The 26,940-nt window shown below is 40.7% G+C and overlaps 1 protein-coding gene across 7 annotated transcripts in view; it reads right to left on the reverse strand.

Moving 5' to 3' along the window:
- PTPN5 (protein tyrosine phosphatase non-receptor type 5) overlaps nucleotides 1-26,940 on the reverse strand; it is a 75,330-nt gene that overhangs the window by 16,302 nt on the left and 32,088 nt on the right. For 6 of the 7 annotated variants that reach the window (XM_063398137.1, XM_063398135.1, XM_063398132.1 and 3 more), the window contains 8 exons: nucleotides 16,442-16,623; nucleotides 15,417-15,536; nucleotides 13,541-13,624; nucleotides 9,704-9,942; nucleotides 6,874-7,063; nucleotides 3,986-4,070; nucleotides 1,578-1,657; nucleotides 925-1,062 (listed from right to left, as the gene is read on the reverse strand). In XM_063398137.1, the coding sequence (XP_063254207.1) occupies nucleotides 925-1,062; nucleotides 1,578-1,657; nucleotides 3,986-4,070; nucleotides 6,874-7,063; nucleotides 9,704-9,942; nucleotides 13,541-13,624; nucleotides 15,417-15,536; nucleotides 16,442-16,603 (1,098 nt within the window). In that variant the 5' untranslated portion in view covers nucleotides 16,604-16,623. Of the gene's footprint in view, nucleotides 1-924; nucleotides 1,063-1,577; nucleotides 1,658-3,985; nucleotides 4,071-6,873; nucleotides 7,064-9,703; nucleotides 9,943-13,540; nucleotides 13,625-15,416; nucleotides 15,537-16,441; nucleotides 16,624-17,686; nucleotides 17,741-26,940 lie in introns of all 7 variants that reach the window. The other variant, XM_063398134.1, reaches the window with a different exon arrangement.

The following is a 26,940-nucleotide window of genomic DNA, read 5'->3' on the forward strand; positions in this document are numbered from 1 at the left end:
GTCTGTCTGTATGCCCATATTTTTTGATTTCTAAGCACCTAAAGCTTCTTCTCCAAACAAAGATCTCTAACCTAAATTACTAATCTATTCCCAAGGACAAGCCTGACATATCTCCACTCAACCTTGCTGCTTAGTGGTGAGGGAGGATGCAGAGTCCAACACATGCCTGGACTACTTTCTCACATCTCACATTGCCAGTAAAGGCAGATGTGAGCTCAGCTACCTGTCTGTGACCTGAAGCCCAGGCACAAAGTTCTTGCAACTCTGCTATGGGGGAACGACTTCAGCAGGTAAGTAATGAACAGCTGAAGGGCTGCAGTATTACAAACTGAAAAAAAAATCACTTTAGGTGGATTAGCAAAAACATTGCTACACTTTAATTTATGAAAGTAGGTGACAAATAGAAAATTTCAGCATCCTGATTTCAGTATTTCATAAGCATTCCCTAGATACATTCAGGGGAAAGTCCTCAATCCAAGTCAGTTCTAGTTGTTGATTATCATACAGAAATCAGGTACTCCCTCAATGAAGTGTGCATATAGACATCAAATCATAATAAATGCAAGATAAAGCAGCCACAACTCTACTGAATAAAGTTATTCCACCTTATGGAATACTATTGCTTTTGATTCCTTTAGAAAGAACTGCAAAGGCTGCCTGCAAATAGAGCTGGTAAGGAAGGGTTTCAGGTCAGCTGGGAGAGGAAAATGGCAAAACCAACAGTAGGAGAAGTCAGACAGCAGAACAGGTTTACAGTAAACTGAATTGAAAGGGAAGCCCATGTCTTCTCTGAGCCTGAAGAATTTAATGCTACCTCTGATTGCACAGGCCACTGAACTAACTTCTGTTTGCTGGCTTAGTGTCTCTGCTGAAAATATCTGCTGGAGTAGAGATAAAAATATAGACTGGGTGTAACAGCATTACCTCATTCATCTCTTCTATATTGGTAATCATGACAATGATGGGAGAACGCTCCTGCCACACCATTCTCCAGAAGTCACTGACAGTATTAACTATCGGTCCCTGAGTAGCAATATATACCTTTTCCTCTCCTCCATAGCCCTGCCAACAAAAGAACAAGAGATCAATTTTAACAGGGATATCCACTATAACCTTGAAGGTTCATTCTTAAAAAAACAGAGAGGTATCCTGGATGAAACGCTGACTCCGTGGCACCAGTTCTCCTCTTTATCTCTCTCCTGCACACGTGCACACGGAGCAAAGGCACAGTATGGACTCAGGTAATTCCAGCAAACAGTGTCCAGTAGCCTTGAGGTGGCTCTGGCTAGGTCGTGAGCCTTATTCAGACTGGCCTTGGTTAGGCCAGCTGACACGGAATTTTGCATCAAGAACTGCAGAAGTATGTTTCTATCTGGTCTAATCTGTACTGGTGTACTTTGAGATTTGGGGTTCAGCTCATGTAAGCAGGAGAGAAGAGCAATCAGATCAGCTGGGATGGCTTTAAAAGCCCATGTATGTTGCAATTCTGTTTACGTTATATTTACATTATTTAAATAATGTTTACATTAACAGAGCTGACAGAGGCTGGGCAGACACGCTGGGCTAGGAGCTCTTACCCTGATGTAGTTAGCATTGATGTAAGAGCTGAGGGGGTCGTCCTGATCAGCTGAGGTAAGGCACACTCTGCTGTGAGGATCTGAAAGGTGCACGGAGATAAGGAATACTTTGTCAGGTGCTCAGAGGAAACACACACAGAAGATTATTTAGTACAGCAAGACATTTACATGCATTCATGGCCATCACAGCAGATGTGAGCGGCCTTGGAAAACCCCCACATTAAGACCATTAAAAAAGGGAAAGGATGTTTGGGGTAATTTGCAGCCTTCTGACAGTTTCACCCACTCTCTGAAGCCTGCCTTAATTGGTCCTGTTGCAGAGTCAGTGTCTCAGCATTACTCTGGTAAAGCAGTTTTCTGCTCCAGGAAATTATTTTTCAATCTGTTAGGTCAACAGACTCATTCTGTCTTCAAAGACATTAGAATATTGTTTGTGAAATGACAGCAAAGAGCTTTTCTACCAAAACATAAACATGCATTTCTTGCACCCAGGCAAGCCAGATGACAATAATTCTTTCCCTGTTTCATCTTGCAATGAACAGAACTCCAAGATGTGCTATTAACAAATATAACAGTTACAGAGAAATTAAAGAATATTAACAGTCTCTTGCATTTTAAGTCTCTTCAGTACTTGAGTCTCCTTCACTGAGGCTGTTTATGAAGCATTATTCTTGTTCTAATAAGATGACAAAAGAAAACATTATTCCACTTTAGAAGTTCAGTCCAATTCCCACTGAAGTCAATGGCTATTTCACTGGTTTTACTGGGAACTGACACAGCCTCACATTCATCCACTTTGACCAGTGCTACCCATTGACAAGAAACATCCTCCTGACAGAGGCCTCAGCAAACAGCAACAGTGCATATGACCAAGATAATATTAAAAACAAACCACAGGTGCCTTTTTCATAAAAAACTTCAGCTGGCTTAGAAAGCAGAATAAAATAAAAATTATGCAAAAATTTTGCTTTACCCAATATCATATTAAGGACTAAATACACAGTAATTTTTACAGTACTACAAAGACTCAGCATTAAATGCTGTCCTCAGACAGACTAGATTCATTTTTCATTTTGAAGTATAAAGAGAAATGTTTAGGTCTCCTTGTTATCCCTCTTTACTGCCAGCACCAAACCCTGTGAAATGGAGGCAGTGGGATATGAGTGACCACTCAGCCCTCTCCTTTCCTCAGCAGTATCAAGCCATCCCATGGCCACAGTCAGAGACATAGTTGCTAAAAGTTCATTCAGGAAAAAAGCCCTCAGATCATAATAAGGCCAGAATAAAGTTGTTAACCTTTACAGAGGCAGTTGAGTAGAAAGCAGTTATCTGAGATGAAGAGGCCAAAGTTACAACAGTGGCTGCTGGCAGATATCCATACGGCTGAGATGAAGGGATATCAAATTCAGAACACACAGATCACTTAGAGATCTGGCACCTTGGGCATCTGAAATCAATATCCACTTCTGCAATCTTCCCGTTCCAGCAAAACCAGTGAATTAATACTTGAACAAATCACCTCAGCCATTAGCACAGCAATAATGAAATGTTGCTAAATGTTTTCACACTTCTGATCTGAGAAAGAGTACAAAATCGTCAAAAGAGTTGCACACATCAGGCTGCAGGGCTGGAGTTTGAAGACATTACAAAAATCTTTTTTGAAACCATTTCAAATCCAGATTCATTGCTGTTAGGTATAGCTGAGGACATTTTTGACTTCACTGCACTAATATTTGCTAACCTGACATTGAACTGTTTGGATTTTGCAAAAGACTACTGTGGATGGTGGTACCATCTTCCAACAACAGCTTAGAGAAAAAAAACCCCAACCAACTAAACAAAAGGGTGATAACACTTTCCAAAGTATCTTAAAGTATGAGACAGGGGAAAATGATGACACCTGTAAAAATTTGTACCAAAATGTTTCTCAAAACTCTCACTCCTGCCTACAAATACAACTAGTGTAACTACTTTTCTCTGTCATCTTAATGCCATCAAACCAGTTTCTAATATTCTCAGTCTGCATTTGAAAAAAACATCAGTCAGGAAAATAACGTTGCTAGAATTTGGTCTTTCGAAAGAAATTTAACCAAAAAAATCATTAAGTAACATCTTAACAAACCAGCTTCTTGGGTGCAACTTTTAAGCAGCACCAAATGATGCAATTCTACTATCTGAAAAACCCTACAATTCCCTAAGAATCAGCAGCATTTTGGTTCTTCATGCGCTGTACCTCTTTGGAAATTTGATTGATGCTTTGAAGCTATGCTGCTGCTCCATAAACATGGCTTTTGGACAATACATTGTGGTGACAGTACACTTCATGCACTCTGAAGAGGAAAATGCAAAGCCCTCCAGCATGTGGAATAAACCACTCTGCCCCAGTGACATAAAATGCAGAAACTTACTTGGGAGAATTGTTTTGTAGCGATTCTTACGCACTAAGCCTGGAATATCATATTCCTTTGGGTCAACAAAGTTCATTGGAATTTCCTGTTAAAAAACAAAAAACCAAACAACAAAAAACCCACGAGAACGTAAGAGACAGTCAGTAGTATTATTAGATTCACAGGAGGTACAAAAAACCCAAGCCCATTGTGTCCTCCCTGCGAGGGAGGCAAAGTGATGAAGTCAGCTGGGACACGTTGTACAGTACCTCTAGCAACTTACCACCAAAGTATGATTGATGTTTCCTTTTACTGTCACTGGCTTTCTTTTCTGAAATCCTTCATGTGAAAACGCTCCTAGTGACTAATTCATTGAGTAACACGCATGACATGTTCACTCCTAATATTATTAGAACTGAATTGCAAGCGTAGGCACAGAGCGATGCCAGAGGTGGAACGCAAGACACTGCTCTGAGAGGATGGACCTCAGCCCCATCCTTTCTGACTCACATCGCTTCCTCTCTGAAGGTGGAAGTTAATAATTTGCTGGGGACTTGCACCAGCAACAAAGTATGACACACATTATGACAGGCTGGTGTGCTGACCTGACTCCATGGAGCTGGGGGAGCATCACTGCTTTGCTCGTCGTGCTGTCAAGCTCCATAGAAAAGGATTGCAAAAGGCTATCTGCCTGTGCTCTCTGTCACTGATGCAAAGAGCACACCAAGGTGGAGGAGGGTCCTGCTCCCTGCTCATGCCCCACAATAAGTGGCCAATGCCAGGAACAAACAGGAACCTTCCACCAGCTGGAGTTGGTGGGCAGGTGAAGAGAAGGGATGTGTTAACTGAGCTCAGCAGAGATACGGCTCACGGGAACTGGGAGGCAGAGATGGTCATCCCAGCTGGATTTGAGAGACCACTACAGGACAGACTCGTAACAGGAACCAGGCTTGAGTAAGGCAAGCCTTACTCTGGGAAAAATTAAATGAGCAGAGCTATGGACTGAAGAAACATAGAATTATTAAGGCTGAAAATGGCCTCTAAGATCATGGAGTCCAGCCTTTCACCTAGCACCTCTATGTTTACTGCTAAGTCATGTCCCTAAGTATCACACCAACATGTTTACAAACACTTTCATGGATGGTGATTCCACCATTTCCTCAGCCAGCCTGTTCCATTATCACCCTTTCAGTGAACAATTTTTTTCCCAATATCCAATCTAAACCTGCCCTGGAACAACTTGAGGTCAATTCTGGAACCTTAGAAGATTATCTGCAGTCCATCTCTTACAAAGCACTGAGCACACTGTTGGCTTTAACCAGAGGCAAATAAGGACAAAAACATTTTGTTGAAGTAATTTCCTATCAATTTTGAGAACTGCATAGGAACAAAATCTTCGTATTTTTCTCAACTGTTCCTTGGTATTTTCAACCCAAACTCTTCCTGAGCCAAGCTCCATGGGCTGTTTCTAAGTCATTCACTGCACTAGCCAATTCTTGGTGAAATCAACAGGACTACTGCCTGAGTAAAAACTCTACATCTTGTACAAATTTCAAGATTTAGCCCTGTTAACTTCCTCCCTGACTTTTCTTCCAAAATGAAACAGCTGTTTGCTTCATCTGGGATCTGGACTTTGAAAACCAAGTAGATTAGACAGAGTGAAAGCACACAACAAGGAGCTATTGGTGGTAACTGTTTCATTTTAAAAAAATCTAGTTTACAATTTTTAATTACAGAAATGACATTTTGATTACACAGCATTTTATACTCTTTCAGTTTTCATTAAAGAATGAAAATAGCTTGGGATAGCTTGGCTGCTGAATGATTTTATGAATACCAGGAAACCTAATTCAAATTCTCTCAGATAAATGAAGTGTATTTTTCCCAACTTCTAACATTATTTTCTTTGCTACAGAGTAGCTCAAAGACTGATGAAACTGTATGTGGACTAGTCTAGCAGTCTGTTCAGACACTGAGTGAGCATTCCCTCTTTAGAAGAGCAATAGATGCTTTACTTTAAAAGAATCAGAGCTTTGCCTACACAGAAGCTGCTTTCCTTCAACTTCTACAGCACTAAATTAATTAAGGATCACAGATACCTTGTGTTCTATTTTAAAACAGAAACCCAGACTATCCCCCTGCTCTTGTAAAGGGAAAATCTCCTGAAACTGCACAACAAGGGAGGACAGCAAGTGACAATCAGAGTGGTCTTTCCCTTTCACACACTTAGAGGTCATGAAGAGGACAGGCTGAAAGGGCTGCAATGTTGCAAAACAATCTTCCTGCTCTGCTAAGATTTCATGCTTAGGAGAATATTTGATGTGGGGGTATTAACTTCAGTAGTTTACAACTAGTAAATTATTTTTGTGCAGAGAAATATCTAAGTAATACATACTTTCTATAGCTCCTGCTGAATGACAGAACCACACTGTGTTTCAGGTAACCTGAGAACATTTAGATTTGAGAAGTAGCTCCACATTAAGCAATCAACAGCAAAGAGGGTGGATTAGGGTTAATTTCATCCCTAGGGCAACTCCAAACACATCTCAAGAAGTTATGCTTATAGCAAGTGTGGCCCTTCTTCTGAACTCTAGTGATTATTTTGTCGCTGTTGTTAAAAAGGTAATATACGTCAGCCAAAAAAAAATCAAAATCTTGTAAAACAAAGACTTCTTGTTGTTTTTGCCAGAACCAATTCACTAATTTTTAAGTAACAATATCACTGAAAGCTTTCAGACATTGTAATTTAAAGAGATGATAAATTTGGGAATTGCATTAAATGCCTCACTGACAGAAGTGGAGTTTGCATGTACTACTTTTAGACTGGCAGAAAATAATGCCAAGGTCTTCTGTGGAGAGGCAACATCCCATTTTTATTGATGCTCCTAGAAGAGAGGTCAGACACTCACAAAGAACTCTGCCTGGAGTATGAAAGGATCCAGTGCTTTCTTGTGCAGCTCCTCTTCAGTCAGGATGTTCGATGCTGTCTGGAGGTATTCTCGGGCTGACTGCTCCCGTGGGGACATGACATAGCCAAAGCCTTGCTCAGAGCAGCCAGGGGTGCACATATCCAGTGTGAGTGAAACATTTGAACCTCTCCTGCAAAACAGAGCAGTCAAAGTTTGCTTACAGGGACCCATCACTGCCAGCAGTGACAGATGAACAACTTTAGGAAACCACTCAGCTGGTTCTGATGGGGACGTTTTGGTCATTACCTGTAAGAAAATGGGTGATGCTTCTTGAGTGGACAAGACCAGAAGATGATTTTGTACACTGAAACATCTCTGGGGTAAGATCTTGGGATAAACTACCAGTTCAACTTTAATAAAGACACAAACAGTCAACCACTGCAGTGAATAATTTTTCTACCTGAAAAACATTCTTTCCACAACTGTACATCACAAGAAGGGTAAAATGAAGCTCATAACACTTTAACAAACAGTTACATTATAAACAGAGATAATGTTGAGTGTAGAATTTTTAGTATTGGTTAGCCACACAACAAACCCAATAAGTAAAAATGCCTACTATGAATAAAGTTTTAAAGCACTTCTGAGGTTCTGTTAGTGTCACATATGATAGATAAAAGTAAGATTCAAAACCCATCAGCAAATCTATATTTAAATATTTTTAACATAATAATAAAGGCACACAATATGATGATTACTAAGTAAAGGTTCTGTACATCCACACAGTAAACCTATTTTTGATGAATCTCCACGAGAAAAATTTAGCTAGGTGTGTGCAGGAGCTATTATTAAAACCATGTAAGCACACAGGCATGACCAACTCACAGAGAGGACACAAGTCATCACTTGGATCACAGCCCTTTCCTGGACTCAGGAGCTTGTCCAAAAGAATTTGCAGCCAGCTTCCTGCTGTGATTCACAGCCATGGGGAGATGCCACTAGTGGCAGACATGGAATCTTTAGTGACACCTTTCAAAGGATTTCACCTTACCCTCCTGTGTGCTATTAAACAGCTACCACATTTCTCCCTCAAAACAGATGCATTTGACAAGGATTACTTTTGGTTCTTTCAGGGTAGAAGAGACTACCTACATTAATAATTTTTCAGCATGAGGAAATGAGATGATTTCTTCTTCAGTAACATTTAATGCTGTTTGAATTTAACTGCTGACCACCCTTTTAATTGCATAGGTGGTTAAAGAATGAGAGGGAAATAAGAGAGAAGTAGATGCCAAAGAGGCACAGGTGGGTAATTCAACACAACACCAGACAAAAAGTGATCAATGTGTAACATAAATTAGGTTTGTTAGGGCACAGCTCAAACCTGAAATGGTGTCTTCTCAAGGACACATGTATGTTGAAATCAAGTGTCTGTCTTAAGCATTCACATTGTGCCTAGTTTGAGAACTTCAAGCAATTACTTTCATTCTTCCACTTCTAGTTATTTGACAGGTTTTTGCTTGTAATTCATTACTTCAACCAATTGATTATTCCCCAAGTGACACTCCCCGATTCTCTTGATACAGTGAGTATCTTTAGTGTAGGCTAGCAGTCACATGAGGAGAAATTTTACATTTTTAAGGTGACAGAAATGAAATGAAATCAGGGATAGTGAAGAACACAAACGACTCACATATTTCAAGTCCAATCTTGCCTATAATGAAAAACCAACAAAGCAGCAGCTTCAGGGACAAGCCCCAGAGGTTACTGTGATCTCATATAAAGTTAGAATAAAACAATAAAAGGTATAAGATTTTAGAACAATGTTATAACAGACCATAAAGTGGAAAAAAACCCATTCAAAACCCACAAGAGTGCAAATTGAAAGCCTCTTCTGTAACATTCCTTTTTACTGTTTCCTGAGGAGCTTTGGAAAATCAGCATTGTATTCTTAAAATTTAATTTCTGTCTTTTGTTTTAAGCTTTACAGATGAGAATTAACTATGATTAGCCCTCCAGTTAAGCCTGAAAACTGAGAAATAAAGGAAAGTGATACTTTCCTATGCTGGGCCCTTCAGTAACTGCATTCTTATTCATAACATTGTCACTTCAGCAGAATTTCTTCACAGGAATTCTGTCATCAAGACCTTTGTTCTATTTCACTAAGACAACTGATAGGACATAAAACAGAAAAATATTTTCCTTTAATCTTGGAACTGCCCTTCCCAAGCTATCAAACTCTGAGAAACTCCTTACTTGCCTGAGAAACTCCTCTTTTCAAGCGGCCCTTATGGTTCAAGCACTGAACACCAGCTCACCCCAAAGTTTCATTACTGGGTTAATTTGAATCAAATTCATTTACTTCTAGATTAAGAGGAATCCCAAAGTTTATTACTTTTTTCTATGGTTTGCTTTTGGAGAAAAGACTAGTTCTCCAGTATGAGTGACAGGGGGGAAAAAAAGAATCAACAAGACCCACCTCTTTCAGAGGCAAAAGTTTTCACCGCTCTCTAGGGGATTTAATGCAATGCAGTTGCTGTCTTGATCAATGGTGAGAGACTGATCAAACACAAATAGATGTATTTAATGGAAAGAAATGATACTTTAGAACAGTGTTGATAGCTGTCCAGAAACTGTGTGCTGTTTAGCTAACATGCTTGTCTTTATGACTGAACTGAAAACAGGACAGGAAATAAAGCAGGTGCTTGACTTTAGAACCACATTTGAAAATTACATTCATAAATCCAATAAAGCCTCCTACCAGGCACAGAACTCCTAAACCCACAAAATTTGGGAGCAGACTTTTCCCCATTAGTCCCATCTCCCCTACCTTTCTTGCAAGCCCACAGATTTAACCGTCAGAGTAGCTGGGTCTGTCTCCGCTTTAATGTCCATAACGCAGTCAAAGACTGGAGTCTCTGGTACAGGATCCAAATCTAGGAAGTCATCCTCATTTTTATCCTCTGTCCATTCTGAGTACGTGAAGGAAGGCTGCCGGCTCACAGACTGGCGTCTGTCCTCTTGCAGTGGAAAGGAGGGGTCTGGTTGGGCTCTGAGCAGGTGCCAAAACTGGAGGAAACAAACATTTTAAAAAGTTTCTGCTTGTAGCCAGCCCTTCCATACAGCCTAGGGCATGGGTCTTTAGGGCAGCATCCCAGCTGTCTGTATTAGAATTGGAAAGTACTAAAGAGAACAGGAATGTTCCATGCAGGAGCAGCTTTCTGGTGCGTGGTACAAGGATTCACATCTACCCATTCAAACCTGCTTTCAGCCACAGAGGTTTCCACAGAGCTAGCCAGGCTTAACTCAGGGATACAGTGGAAGTGGAATGTGCTTGTGACCATCATATGCAAGCCAACGTGATACCACTGTTCTTTTGTTCATTTTCTTATCCTTCCCAGGCTTGTTTACAAAACAAAAAACCACTATAGTATTCTACAAATCATACCTCTCCTGATTTAATGGCTTTCCATTTGAAATTTACATATAGCTGTCTTAAGTTAATATAACTGAGCTGAACATCTTTAATAACCAGGCACTGTACCCTGAATTTATGCATAAACCCATCATTTTTTGAAGAAGCCTCAATTTTGATGTACCTGATCCTGGGGCTCCGAATGTGCATATCAGTTTTGGCCAGGGGCAAAGACTGTGTTATAATCTAATTATCTGATTTGAATACGGTATAAACATTAAATAATGAATCCTGTGAAGTTTTAAGACACAAGTGCAATATGAAAGCTTATATTAGAAATTAACAAAAGGTTTGAAATTGCATGAGTCTAAAAAATTTCCATATCATATCAGTTTGTGCAGATGCTGTGATAGACTCAATGATTTGGAAATCAGATCAGTAGACTTCAAATCCTCCACAGGGATTTCAGTTAAAAATTTCAAGCCCACCTCTAAATTCCAGGAACTGGAAGCCTAGGTCATCCATCTAGCACTGAACTAGGAGTAGTATCACCAGGCTAATGCCATACAAACTGCAGTGCATTGTCATGCATCCTTCTGAGACTAAGAACACGTCTTATTTGCTACAGATTTCCCTCTGTTCTTTTCTTACATGGCTTTTAAATGACCAGTTGAATTTTAAAGTGCCACTAAAAAAGATCCAATTTCTCTTCCTAGGCTACTAAAGCACACTAGGATGTCATGCAAGACAGTCTCAATTTCAACACTGGGAAAGAAAGGCTTGGTCATAAAGGCACTCCTCAAAGAAAAAGATTTCTTCAAGGTCTCTTCTAGGCAGCACATGGCTTAAAATCAGTTTTAAGTAGAGAAGATGAGAGAGATCACTCAGCTGAGACAAAGGGGAAAATAAAGAAAAATGTCTTCATGCAACAATCTGTTGTCCAGCAGGCTGGGATTGTAGAAATCTTGCCTGGTTCAATCACCACTTCCAATGTTCTGCCAATGATATTTTATTCCACAAATACTGATAAAACAGACGTTTTCAAATTTGCAAATTGCAAAGCAGTGTGACCTCTGACACCTGAGAGGAAGGGGGCAGGTAGGGAAGAAGGAACAAGGCTCATGTGTTGTCTCTAAACAGTCTCTCCTTCCTAATGACCATGTTAGAGAGAACATACTGGGCAAGATGGACCACTGGTTGGAACTCACAGGACACCTCATACTTTGTGGCCCAGTGACTTATCCAGAGAGCAGGGTGACATTTGTGCCTCTACTGCAGCTCCAAAATTCTTAGCACAGACCACAGGAATACAAACCAGTGCAAACTTGCCAACATGAAAACTGCTAGAAAATGTTTTCTATACACAAATTTTAACCAACACAAAAATGGGCCAAGTCTGCTTTCTTCTATAGTGGTATTCATGTTCACTTGCAAGGAGTTGACATGCAAATCTGTACAAAGAGAGATCAGAATCTTTGGCCACAGAGAGCTTTCACTTAACTTTACCTTCTGTGCTAAGAACAGGTCAGCAATGAATGTTTTCATCCACCAAGAAATAGCTGAATATGCAAAAAAATTTCCCACCCCTGCTATACAGATTCTCAGCCCAGAATATTCTGCTGCAAATTCATCTGGAACTCACATAGTTCTTGACAATGCTTAGGTGTCTTCTTCTTCCTTTAATATGTGCAATTACAGAATTACCAGAAGTTTGAGGACAAAATTAATCTGGATAAGGTATAGCAGCATCCAAAAAACCCAGAAAATTGCCTAAATCTTGCTAACTTCCTTGTCTACCTCAATGATCACAATAATGGAGGCATTAACTATAACTTTGCCTTGAGAATGATTTTTAGAAAGCCCATTTTCCTGACACATTTAACAGAAGATTTTGCCACTGTGCTGCCCCTGAGTGAACTTAACCATAGCTTATAATACAACATCCTAGCAGGGAGTGTGGCCAGCAAATCAAAGGAGGCATTCCCCTCTCCTTGGCACTGGCAGAATTGCACCTTGAATACTGTCTACAAATTTGGTTCCCCCAGTTTAAGAGAGATATGGAAAAACTGGAGGGGTCCCAATAGAGGGCTTCAAAGGAGGTCAAGGGTCTAGAGTACAGGAAAAATGTGCAGGGAATTGAACTTGTTCAGCCTGGCAAAGAGGAGGCTGCAATGGTCCAACAGTGGCCTGCAGCCACTTGAAGGGTTGCTCCAGAAATGCAGCCAGACACTTCTTGGTAGTGTCGGCTGATACCAGAAGGGACAATGGCCACAAGCCTGCAGAAAGTCAGCTCAGACATTTACATTTGTTAAACTCAGATGAGACACTAGGAAAAATTCTTCCCCAAAAGTGACACGCAGTTGATAAACCTTCCTTCCCTGAAGGTTTTCAAAACCTGTGTGGAAAAATTGATGGCTGACTTTACCAAGTGTTGGCAACAGCCCTGCTCCAAGCAGGATGTTAGACTAGCAATCTCTGCCCACCTGCAGTCCCATGATTCTGGGATATATTTCATTATGCTGTCCATAACTCAAACAGCAAGTGCATAGCACATCTTCAACTTCCTGAGCTACCTGGGGTGCACTTTTGGAAGGACAGGAGGTGATGCTCTGCCTGCATGTTCAGTATTGTACTCTTGGAGAACAGCCCAGAGGGGTTTGAAAAGCTCCAGTTAAGAGCTCTGACAAGACAGAGTTCCCCTTAGCTCTCCCATCTACCCCACAGTTTTGTGCCAGTTACACAATCCATGGAGAAACACAACACACTGCTGCTCCCCAACAGCTGACAGCTAACTAGATTAATTGTAGTTATGCCACTGAAGCTTATTCTGCAGCTGGGGTCTTGGCCTACATCTATCAGGACCTCACATTCAGAACAGTGGTACTCTGGAACAGCTCCTTCTGCCATTGAAATCAATGGATGATGGTCCTGTTAATGGACCACACCCCTTCTACTTCAGTGCAAATAGTTTCCCCATCTGTGGAAGGAAAAGTAGCAAACATTTTTATGTACTGTTCTACTTCAGTGTAATCCCCATTTCCTCAAGAAATTGATTAAGGCTAATTCCTTTACATAAAGCAAGCAGATAATAACAGAAACAGCCCCAAAAATGATGCTTTACAATCAACTTGGGCGTGACACCAACAACTTTCATTAAATAAAATATCCTATAATAAACTCCTATATATCCTATAATAAAATATACTCACAAAAAAAGGGCATGAGTATAGTTTGTGCTGTACCATAACTTACCAGAGATCCTACAAATAGCAGTCCTAGAGAAGCCAAAGACAGCAGGATGTATGAGACCACAACACTCCCAACTGTAGTCAGGCTCTGTGGAACAACAGAACAGACAATGATTCGTGGAGTATTTAGAGGCACAGTACAGTGTCTGCATGCATGATCTTGGCCAAGTGTATATTATTTCCCATGAAGATTTACTCACCTGTGGAAAAGCTGCCATTACCACTGAAAAAATTGCCAGGCTTTGGAGAAGACTGAAACTGAAACCATCTCTAAGCCCCAGCATCTCAGAAGGTCTAAACCCCAGATTTCACTGTGAAGGCAAACAGGAGTTCTACTTTCTATCCTCATGCTTTGCCAAAGTTGAGATCTGAATCCACAATGCAATTTTGCAGACTGGACCAATGCTTCATTGCTACAGTCAATGTGATTTTATACTGTGGCAAAGAGCTTTAAACAAAATTTAGTATTGTTCCTGGGTTTGGGATCCTCAAATAGACTCCAGCCACAGAGGAGTTTTCCGCGTTTTCTACACATTCAGTGAAACACCATCAGGTTAATTCACACCACTGGCAGTGGAATTAATTCTGATGTCATTTTATAGTAGTCTATAGTTCAGCCTGTTCTGTATAGTAAATGCCAAATTCAGTTCTAGCGGGCTTCAGTGAGCAAGGAATTTTACTCTGTTTTTCTCCGACTAGTACAGCTAATGAGAAATTTGGAGTTAAGAGCTTCCATTTGCTTGTTTTAACATCAGATTTCTTTGTCTATACCGTTCTCAAGTATAAATTTGCACAATAAATAGTGGTATAATAAACAGTCCTCAAACATATGCATGAACATCTGCACAGAGTCATACTTGGGGTGTTCTTGTGGTGCATTCTAGGAATAAGTTTCCTCCGTGAAAGACAATTATTGTAAGTCAAAATTATACAAATCAGTGATTTTGTGTAAGGAACAACAAATTTTTAATGTTTGAGCCACTACAAATAAGACACAGGCAACAGTCTGTGAAGTGCTCTGTGCATAAAGAAGCCAACTGCAAAAAGGCGAAGAAAAAGTGCTTCTTTCAAAAAAACCCCAAAAGAGCAGGTGACATGCAGCTCACAAACACTGAGAAAACAGAAAACAGTCTCCACTGTACTTCAATCACAAGAGGCACTGAATCAGATTTTCTATGAGCACTGCAAAGCCTCTGCCTCAAAGATTATGTACCATGGATCCAAGTATTCTGATAGCAAATATATTTCATCAGATTTTTGAAAGTAGCTGTTCACCACTTAATTAAGGTTCTGTCCACACTAGAAAAATCTGCACTGGGTATAATTACCAGTAATTTATCAGATGAATCATTCTGGTATACATGTCATCATGTCATGGTGAGAAGCTAAGCAATTTTACTGGGGTAGCTCTGTAGATATAATTGAATCTGTGCACCTAGTGCACTTGAAATACATTTCCTGCAACAGATATGTTCTAAACACTCCACAAAAACATATTTTTGAGACTACGGTGTGATTTGCTTCTTTTATAGGGGTTGATACATTCTTCTAGAATTTAGGCTTCTATTCAGTCTAAGAAATGAAGTTCCAGCTCTCCCTTTACCGTAGGCTAAACCTTAATGAGATGATTTCTAATTCCTTTGTTTCATCTGCAATAATTTGCACATAAAAAAAATCTGCTGTGCTGACTTAATATCATAGCAAAAAATTCAGCCCAATAGATCAAAGATAAAATATTTATCTGCTTTCAGAAAACTCTTCTGCCATTTCAGGACATACACATGAAATACACACATATTATACTTATCAGAAGAGATACTAGCAGCCACCCAAGACTACTGACATCAACTATATAACCAGAGAGGAGCACAGGGACTTACCTCCCCTTGATCTGAAAAAACTTGTTTAAATGGGGTAAGCAAGTAAGAGAGCAGGTCGAAGGCATTCTGAGCTGCTGGGATGGTCCCATAAGTGCTGTACCACAGCATCATGCAGAGAAGCTGTGCAATCAATCAGAAAAGATGTAATTAGCATCTCTCATTATACACACATTCATTTTCATTTCAAGACTGCATAATTAACTAATTTAGTTAGCACTGATTTCATGTTGATTATCACTTTTGCTTTAAGAAGTCAGGTATTTTCTAGGCTGTAGCTTAACAGGAATAAAAAGACTGAAGGCTCCAAGCTCAGCCATTATTAATTAGATGTACATCACTGAGTTACACAGGCTCCCTTCAATCCTCACTAGAAAAAGGGCTGCCCAGAAACAGCAAGGGGAGCAGCACTGAAAGAGCAACAGGTTCCTCTGGCTTCTGAACTCTCAGGATTACTACTTTTAGATGAAAACCAGTAATTCCATGATCCTAGGATGTTAATAAAAGACTCTTAAGGCCTCTCTCAAAGCCCTCACAAATGGCCATATTTCATATAGGCATCACTATAAATACACACACACAAACATACACACATGGAAACTTTTCATTTGAACCACTCAAGGGTGCTGCCACAGTTAACATAAACTACAAAAGCAATGACTTTATATTTAACACACTCACAGAGAGGCAAAACCTCATCTCCAACTGTGAAGGGCACATCACAGCTTTAAAGAATACAACTCCCACTCCACTTCTTAAACAACATGGGTCTTTACCCCCATACATATCAGCTATAGAAAATGGATTTGGTGGGATATCGGTCATTTGGCAAAGGAGGCATTTGCAGAGCAGCAGGAGGTGGGATGGGAGTCTGGGACATCAAAAGGCAAAGCCATGAGAGGTGGCTGCAGCAATGAGGACTGCACCTATTCCCACTGCTACATCTGCCGTGATCAGGGACACCTCCCGAGCCAGCGCAGCCTAACAGAAGGGTCCCAGCATTCCAAAGCTGCGGCAAGCTGCCTTACCAGTATCTGTGAGAGGACGAACAGATACATGCTGTCTCCGGGTGTTAATCCATTCCACCGGGGCGGCCAGCCGAGCACTGCTGTTTTGTGGGAGGCTTTCAGGCTCTGCTCCTTCCTGCTCAGCTCTCCTTGCCGTCCTTCAGCTTCATCCACTGACTCCATACCGGCTGGACGGGAGCAACCTTGGCGTGCAAAGGACAAGTGCAGGGCATGAATGGGCAGTGCCCGCGGGGGCTGCAGGGCTATTGTTTTCCTGGAGACAATGGTTACCTCTCGGTGCCGCCTCAGCCAGCGCAGCTCGGCACTGTGAGCGTCACACTCTATTAGTGCAGCTTTATTCACCTGCCTTCATCAGAAAAAAGTGAGCGTGGGCGGATAAATTATTTTCCCTTTCTTTCCGGAGGTGCAGATTCTGGGCTTTGTTGTTAACAAATTCTCATTTACATTGCTGCACTTTTTCATTTTTACTTTTTAAAAGAAGCTACCTGTGCTATTGCCTAGCTACACGCTTCCCAGCTACATGATGGCAGAGAACCCATTCTTCCCCCTCATGTCTCAATTTCTCTATTTCTTTTATTTGTCTGCTTTGTCTAATCTGATTATAAATTTCTGAGGTAGAGACTGTTTCATGTTATGGGTCTGAATAGTGCTCGGGGACTCTGAGTTTTGGCTGAGTGTCCTAAGGCACTAATAAAATAGACTTTATTCCAATAACCTACTTCTTGGATGAATTCATACTCAAGAGCTATTTAATAATGTTGCAATGCTGTTCTGTTCAGTGGAAATAACCACTGGTGTGGCTATTCCCTCAGTAACAGTATTTTGAACAGAGGCCCTGTAGATATAAATTCATTTACAGGTGAGAAGGAGTGAAAGATCAGAATCATTGGGTGTAAGTATTACTGACTTACATTTTTGTACATGAGGAATGCCCCAAGGCTGCCCTGTGTACATCACTGGAGGCTTAAGCCTAAACCACCCTCCTGTGTCCCAGGGAAAGGCCACACCATTGGTCCTTACATGGTTTGTTGAGGTCAGGTTTCTGTAAAAAGTTCCTCTCAGCAAACATTTCTCTAAATGTCTCACAATAACACAACTGTAAGTCATATAAGCACCCATTAACTAGCCACAGTTTTAATCAGGCAAATGAAATATATCTCTGTATCAGCTGAGGCTCTGGCCATAGTAAGAATTCATCTTTTAATGCTGTGGATTTTTTAATGGTAGACATCATGGGAAATTTACCTCTCAGTCCTTAAAGTTGAAAAGTTTCAAGCTTCTAAACTGCTTCATGTCTCCCTAGATTTGAACAAGAATTGAGAGGAAAATACTTGTTAATGATTGCCATTTTTTCCTGCTATTTTTGTGGCATGTTTACGTTCTGTGTTTTGGAACAGGAATTTGAAATTTAGCAGGGACAGAATCTTTGTGTCACAAAGTATTTTTGTCATCCTTACAGAGAGACATGCACCTGTGGCTGAGATCTAAAGCTTCAAAAATATCTACTTTCCTATAGTTTATTAGTGTTTGCTCCTAAAGTCTCTAACCTTCCATTTTCACTAAATATAGTTTAAGTTCTACTTTTCCTTTATCTGCACTAAACAATGCACCTCTGTCCCTAAGAATGATTAATGAACATATTTACTCTTTTTCCAAGTTCCAATGATTTCCTGTTTTGCATACTCCTTCCCAAATCTCAAGATAAAATATACACAGTGCTAAACTAAAACAACGTTGGAAAGACAATCAGACCAAGGAATGCAAGAAGCCAAGGAATGCAGATTTCATGCTCAGCTTTCAGCTGGTTTTTATAAGTCATAATATTTCATATTTCAGAACAGTTTTTTAACTGACCAAAGGTGCTGCCTTTATGTAGCACGTAAACAGCATTTCTTTGTTTCATACTTGTAACAGCCTGAGATTTTACAAGGTCATTTCTGGTTGGAAACAAACTCCTGACTATAATACAACGATGTGAAGGCCACTTAACTGCATCTTCTGGAACAAAGATGTCAAAGTTAGGGCACTGCTCTGTGTCTGTAACCATGGGGATCTGTGCCTCTCCACAGCTCAGAAGTCCAATTCCTGGAATTCCAGCGTTGTCTAGTAACACCTGTACAACTGTAGGAGTCACATTCTCCTTCTTTCAACTGCCCCATATGAAGGACAATAGGCCACTCTCACTTTCAATTATTCTCACTGCATAAGGTAGAGAGCTGGCCTGTGGACCTGGGAGCCCAGGATTTGAGCTCAGCTGAATTGACACAGTTATCAAGAAGTTATAAGGAGGTATTTTCACTAGCACAAGAACAAGGCAAAAGGCGTAAGAACTAAAATAATGGAGAACTGGCTGAATCCATATATATGAATAAACAGATACATGTCTTGGATATACAAAGAGAAGGTCTAGCATTAAATACATTCCACTCAAAATTTTTCTCCTACAAATCCCAAAAGATTAGATTCTGACAAATATAATGATGCCCACCTCGGGCTCTGTATTGGTTTAACTACACCAGCTTTAAACAAGCCTTCCATTAGCAGTCATACACCATCTTGCAATCCTATATTCCTGTACTGTTTGCCCTAATGGGCCGAGGATTCTTTCAGTTGCAGATGAGGTAATGAGTGAAACACCAGTGAAGCTTTCTTGTGTCAAGGTGAATGTGAAGGTCTTGAGAGTGCTGCCAAGGGAGACTGCATTCAGGAATGAACTGAGCCTCTTCCCTGCTAGTGATTTGACTGACAGTGAAATGTAGCATCCATGTGATAGCTTTCTCATTTCCTGCATCAAGGACATGGGGATTCACGTTCCATGAGTACTTCTGCTTTGGCACAATACTACTCTTGCTAGGGGAAAAAAAAACTTTGGTAGAAGAATTAAAAGGTCTTTGACATCTGTAGCAGCCATAAGGCTTGTGAAAGCAAGCTGAAATTTCAAAACAGCACCATAAACCTAAACTTGTCCTTGCTGTTGAGGGAAAAGCACTTTCTGGATCATGCCAGGAATCCATTCATCTTATATTCTTTCCTTAAGCAGAGCCACCAAAACAAGCTGCCAAAAATGCATGTCACAGCACTGCATATTATCATATTATGGAATAATATATATAGGGTAACATCTTTCTTCACTCAGGACATAAAAGATGGCTTCTGTAACTCTGGCAATGCCCATTTTAACCCGCCTGTATCTCTCTATCCTTTTTTCTTTTTTTTTTTCTGATTTTATACATGGGTACATAACAGAAGAATGAAAAAACACCTATATAACTCTCAGAAAAACAAGTGCTTATAGAGTACTAGTCTTAGCTGAAACACTAAAAGGCACTGTAGCAATAATAAGCAAGTCAACAAAGCCTTACAGTAACAAATATGCCACTATGCCATCAAATCCTGCTGTGGGTGAGGCATTAGCAGCTCTGTAACTCAACTGATTCATACTTAAAGCCTTCAGAGAAAAACAAAACAAAAAACAACGCCTCAGAACCTCACATCCTGGCTGTATTTCCTAATGAAGTTAACATTTTAAAAGGAACTTGTGTCCTCTCTTGTGTATGGGTGCTAATGCTCAAGGAATTGGCACAGCTCCATTGGCAGACTTAATTTAACAATGTATTTTTGAGAGAAAGACTTGTTCCTCAACAAAACTGTTTTTATAGCAGAAAGAAAATGCACCCCAACCATGAAAAGACAGTGCTTATACAGTTATTAGACATTTATGTATATCCATCACAGTGTCCCTGTGGGAATTATGCTTCTGGTTGGGATGGTGCTTCCTCTTCACTGAGAAATACAAATTTTGTTAATGGTGGATTCTACCTTCCAGACACATAAGACAGGAGGGCAAAAGAGGCCTCACTTGTTCTGCCAAGTCCCAAGCTGCAGCAGCCAGCACACCACAGCAGCTTGGCTGCATTGCCTCTAATTGTTTTAGGTATATTGAGGCACATATCCCTCTGAACCTCATCTTCATGACTGCCATGTGTGGTGAGAATTTGCAGGAATGGACCACAGAGTGGAAGCACAACAAAATTTGAACATGCCAGCAATGCCTCACAGCATCAACCACCACTGCAGACCAGAGTCCCAAGTCTGTTTATGGCTTCTGCATCTTCAGATGTCCAAATGAAACTGCCTGCTGAAATCTCTGTCTCTAATTTCCATCTGACTGCTAGAGGGAACTGCTGTTGATGAAAGAACAGTAGGTGAAAGTAGACTGTTGTGATCAGTCTCAGTCCGCTACTGAAAAGAATTCTAAAATGCACCTCAGCTGCACACAGGACATAGCCCTCGGCATTGTAGTTCACAGATCTGGTCAAGACCTTGTAAAATACCCACATCATAAGACATCCTGATTGCAGGCAAGCCCAGGTGCTGGAAAGACACATCAAAGCTGAATGAGCTGCCTCAGAGTGCACAAGAACAAGAGGCAGCTTGTGCTGGAGGGTAAAAACCTGTCTATCCAAAGAACGGAGCTTTAGGAGAAAGGTATTGACTAAGAAAATCTCTATTTTGGTTGCTACTGCAGCATGATAAAGATGGAAACTGAATAATTACCTGTCTTTTGCACTGCAGTAGCATGGGAAGAAGTGGGTAAGAGGAAGGGGACCTCTCATACTTGCATGGCAAACACAGCTTATGTTACTTATGTTCATCACTGCGGGAAAGCAATTAGTGGGTCACTGTTTCATAACTCTGAAACTTCTACTGAACTTCTTTCTGAACAGCAACCTAATTTATTAAGTAGTGTGACAGAAGCTGCATCATTACTGTTTACAGACATAAAATTCACCACCAAGGAAATTCTGTTTCTTCTTGATTCTGTCTGCCCTCCTGACTCCTTTGATAAGCTATGTTGAAAATTTACACTAAAGATATAATGATCTGTGTTGAAAACTGGTGATGCTAGTTTCCCCATTATTCTTTTTTTTTTTGACCTTTCTGATCATGACAACTGCTACTCTGCTTGATCCCTGACTTGCTCTGTTCACAAGAGTTCAATATGTTTATGTTTTCCAAATGGCTGAGTAAAACACTGCTGAGGAGGAGAGCATCTAGGCCCCAAAAGTATCCAGATTAAAAACTGCAAAGAAAAACATCCCCTGATGCACCCCACAGCTACCTACTACTGACTGACTGGAGATAGAGGGGAGTTACAACAATATAATCTCCTCAGTACCTCCAGTTCCATTCTGGATAAAGTCCAAGTTTTAGCTGCCAAGAGCTTGTGGTTGGTAGAGCTTGCATTTGTAATGCAAAACCACATTGAGAGCTACTTCAAAAAAGTATCAGACAGCTTAATTCAAAGCTGAAGCAACAAGCCAAACACAAGCAACAAGCCAGGCAGATCCATGGATCTCCACTACATTTACCACTAAATAATGCAAGGCACAAAAGCAACCCTGAAATCACTTTGGTATCTAACTGGAAGCCAGTTAGATCCATCCTGTGGTCCTTTGTAGGACTGCAGACTGTAACTGCACGCTTCAAACTCTACTCTGTTACAGAACTCATGAAGAAATAAGTCTGACATACCATCAAATTAAGTAAGAGGTCCAAGAAACTAGAACTACCCTCTCTGACACATTACAGAGGAATGGAAGACTCTTCACCAAGCCTGAGCCTACACACCAGCAACACGGGTGTCAGTGTCCTTAATCTGAGAAGAACTTCAACTTGCAGTTTCTAATGCTTTTAGCTTGCTCTAAGCGTATCTACCCTGGACTGTAAAAACAAGCTGAGCCAGGCTACAGGTATTCATAGCTGTGTGGGGAACAACTGAAATTTTGAACATTGAAGGATTCTATTTGGGAAAGCTGAGTATTTTTGCTAAAAAGATCACACTGGAAATATTTGTATTTCCAAATATTGTATTCACACCGATTCATGGGTTGATATGCCCATCAAGGGGAACTCAACAGCTCTCCAGTGACACTGTTTCAGGCTCTCCGAAGATTCAAGAAAACACCACCCCACAGCTTACTGTTTTGGTGTGCATGTGTTGGGGAAATTCAGTGACAATAATGCTCATTAAAGCTTTAAAACTGAACTTTCAGTAAGTACAACCACTGATATAAAATGTCTACCTGCTGTTGATTAGTCTATACAGAAAATTCTACTTCAGTCCTCTGTTCTGACACACAAACACAGAACTGGTAATAAAATACCACAACTTTCTCATCATTACAAAACTGCTTAGATAGACACTGTAATAGCCCCTCTCGAAGAGTGAGGGAGGGTAATTTTCCTTGTGTGGCAGTTAACTCATAATTATCAACTTTCCTTTGTGTTTACTTGTCCAAGAGGGGCAGGCAACATGGAGAAAGCCAGAAGCCTCCTTCTGAGGAAGGCAAGCGTTCTCTGTGGAGCTCTTTGACAGTGCAAAGGAAAAGGGGTGTCATTCACTTGCCAGGAAAAGTACTGTAGACTTGCATTTCCCAAGCTCAGCTGATGGAGTCTGGCTGCTGCTTATGCCAAACTCCGATTACCAAAAGGGAAAGATGCATCAAGAGGGGAAGAAAGGAAGGGGGAAAGTCATGCAGAAAAATCTGTGAGCGAGCTATGCACATAACCAAGGTCTATGTATTTCCAGCCCGATGCTTCTCCCCTTTCATTGGCAACAAGAAGAAACTTTTCTCTCTGCATGAAATAAGATCTGCTGAAAAGAACACGCAGCCCCTTTGCCATGCTGGGGGGCTGCACATCTCCTTGCATAAAGGGCTTCTTCTCATCTCTGAGGGAACAGCAACCTGATGCCAGAGTGTGCAAGGAGAATAGCTGCCTTTCCGCTCTGCAGCTCCCTGCTGAACTGCTGAGTCACACGTTTTCTCTGCACTGAGTTCACACTGCTCCCACTCAGTCCACCTGCCACTTCATCTGGGATGGGTGGGAGGAGAAAAGGAGAGGTGAAGGCAGAAAAAATGTTCATGCTCACCCAGGACCATGAGTATGATACCGCAGGGTCACATATAAAAGCAAGCCTGCAAGCTGCTAGAGAGGAATGGAGAAGAGAAATATCAGATGGCAAGAAAAACTGCCTCCCCCTCTTCTTCAGCAGGAGGAGACTGGCCATCAAACAAGCTGCAAGCCTCATCTGATTCCCGATCGGTCACTGATGTTATGTGCTTGCTGACATGTTCTGTGAATTTCAGCATACAGGCAAGGCTGTTTGCTGTGATTTAGAAGAGCTTTCAAGTTGCTGTGATTTTTTCAACAGTCCGACAGCTACTGTGTCGTAGTTGTCTGGCTGCCATAGGGAAGTGCCACAATGATAAGTGAAAATATCATCTGGATAGATTCCTGTTCCTAAGGGCATCTTCAGCTGAGTTGCTGCACTGGAAATGCCCACCAGCTCCAACTTTCATCATTAAATATGATGAAGAGAAAATCCTAGCCATTTTATAGCAGGTTCCATAAAACTCAAGCATAACAGGAGCCAGCATCTCCTACTACCTGTTAAATTCTTGTACAGAAAAGGGACTCTATCAACGGTGGGAAACATGTTTATCATGGTTATATAGTGTCCAGATTACCCTTAGGTTGAGCTGTACAGATGTAAATAAACATTTTATTAAATTACCAAGGCAGTATTTTTTCTGTGATTAGAATTCTGGACAGTACATTTTCTAAGTCATGAAAAAAGAAAATGCCCAGAAGTTTCCTGATTTATTAATTCCATTTCTGAAAAAACACTTCTGAAATTAACTTTCAGACTATACAAGGACAACTGTGATTAATTTTCAGACTAATGTTTAACCCACTGTTACTGTTAGCAGAGGAACTGAGGGCTTGTTAGGAGCTAAATAAGGATTTTGTTTTGTTAAACAGAATTAATGATTCAAAAAGTAAGCCTGTTTTTCCCTGTGAGAAAGAATCTGTTCTTAGTTAATGTTCAGTTTTACTTTTTAGTGATTTTTTTTAGTGATCTGTAAATTTGCTTGTGCTCTACAGACCTGAAATGCAAAGACAAAATCCAGTCTCAGAGGGTGAAGTGGCATACATCAAAATGCCTTTCTATACCAGCTTCCACTGCTCACCACAGAGTAGCTCACTGTGATGTTGCTCAAGAAATAGTTCATGAAAAAATGATAACTGCAGAAGAAAAGAAACATGGGAAAGAGAAAAGCAAAACTCACAATCTTCTCAAAGTCCACTGCTTCCATACAATCATTTTTGTTCCAAATAATCCAAAGAATTTGCAAACCACAATTTTAAAAGACAGTATGCCAGCCTATGAAGTCATCCCTGGAGGGGGGAAAATGCAGCCTGACACCAGAGATTTTGTTTTACTGAAGGGTGAGTCTGGGGGACTTCATTTGATCTGTCACCAAACCCTTCCTTTTGGAAGAAACCAAATGTTCCAGACAGCATTGCTCTCATACCTAGGGTCTTACACAGTGGTACTGACTGCTTTATAATATACCTAACCCACCTAGTAAGAGAGAAGGTAATTTACCTGATCCTCTCACCAAGTCTCGAGTCCATAACAGCTCATATGAAACAGAGCTGCTGGGAAAAAGGGGCTCAGGATACCTCAGTTGACATCACTCTGAACTAGGTGTGAGCCTCACTTAGATGGGAGCTAGAGAAAAAAAATTCCTTGGGCTCTCTGCTCTGGGAAGACAGCAAAGAGGAGCTGCTAGGAGCCACGAGCAGCAGTGAAGGTCTGTCAGATAAAGCAGCCCCATGGGAAGCGCATGGGAGCTACTGTACCACCACCTGTAGGGTCTGACTGCCAGGGTTCTACACTCATTACAAACTGCTGTGTCTTTACTAATCGTGGGGAAGTTGCTCTTAATTCCCAATGCAAGACTAGTTATGCCCTTGTCCACATCTAAATCATACTCCCACTGCTAAGTCAAATACACAAGTGGTTTATTCCTAATGGCTCTCCTAATGCTTACAGGTCTTAACTACAAGATGTGTTGTTAGGCAGTGTCCTTTTTCCTTCTGTTGTGCAAAACATCAAGTTAAAGGATATGCCATTTCTCAGGGCACCCAGGGCCCTTAGAGCAGTGTTTGCTTCAAAATAAAACATTACATATAGTCAATTTACAGCTCTTAAGTGAATGCAGACCCTCAGAGGACAGAGACACTGAATAACTTCTATTGTATCCACACATAATCAGTAATTGCCATCTTTCAATCAGGGCTCAATTCTAAGCTTCTTTTGTTTGATTTTGTCCTTTCTCCTTTCCCCTTAACTCTCTCACAGAAGGTCTGATTATCACAGAATATTGGATGCAATTTTAATTTTTTTTTAAAAATAAGGAACAGATTCCTTTGCTATGCTGTTTTCTTCACTGAACATTTTCAAGTGCCTGGTAATAATTTTGGAGAGCTGCCTTGAGCTTTTGTAAACAGACTACAAGTTGACTTGCAGTGGAGTTGGTTGTCCCAGATTAATCCCAGGCTGCAAGCTCCCTTAACACTGAAAATGGAAACCCACAAAGCAGCTCTGTAATTCCACAGTTAAAGAGATAAAGGCTTAGACTGCTCATCAATCAGCCTTGCACAGGCAACACAGGCAACACAGGCAGGGAGAACTGTCAGCAGTGCAGCAATGCAGATCAAAATGTACAGGCTTGAATGCTCTCAAACAGGATAACCAACTCTCCCCTTCCAAACCCTAATTATCATTTTTGTGCCTTTACACTTTAACTACAGGATATACTTAAATGTGCTTGAATGCATAATCAAAGAACAGCAATAACTTAGTCTAAGACAAACCAGCCTCTTCAATACAAGAGTGACTCTGACAACTAAAAGAAACAAGCACATTCTTGCATCGCACACTTCTGAAAGTATTTACTATTCATACTTCTATGATCTGAATTGGTGCTGCCACACTGCCATTGTTGAAAGAAAAAAGGCATATTTCTTTTGTTAAATTAGTAACTTCAACAGTCATAATGCTAATACCACTGTGTGTTTCTAATGTCTCCTCAGTGACTGGCCTGGCATTCTACAGGTATTAGATCTGCTTTCTGCTCTGGTGAATGAGAGGGTTTGCACTGTGAAACAGAGGGGTGGTTTGCTGGCTTCCTGCCAGGTTCCAACTGAACATTTTGACGCCATTCATTTGGGGATAGCCTGCTTTACTAAGTGACTCAAGTAAAGTCTTATGCCCTAGAGCCTTCACCAAAGGAAAAAAAAAAAAAAGACACATTTAGGAAAGCCACTATCACATTCATTTCAAAGACATTCTCTTTCCTGAGCAAAGTAAATTATATTGAGACCAGTCTCAACAATCATCTTCAGCCACAAACCTGATCCATGCCCCAAGGGTATTATGCCAAGTATAAGCAATTTGCTTTCTTTCATGCATTTAAAAAGGCTATGCTTGCACTGCTTGGCTTCCTCAGAAAACAACAGTATCACTCAGACCCTCTAATTTAGGCTTTGAAGTAAACACTTGTAGAGATAAGGGTGTGGACATCCACAAACAAATCAATTTTATCTTTGTATTAGAGCCCCATTTCCATCCCAGGCTACACGAT

This window comes from Prinia subflava, chromosome 5 (assembly GCF_021018805.1).
Source record: "Prinia subflava isolate CZ2003 ecotype Zambia chromosome 5, Cam_Psub_1.2, whole genome shotgun sequence".
Lineage (NCBI taxonomy): Eukaryota > Metazoa > Chordata > Aves > Passeriformes > Cisticolidae > Prinia > Prinia subflava.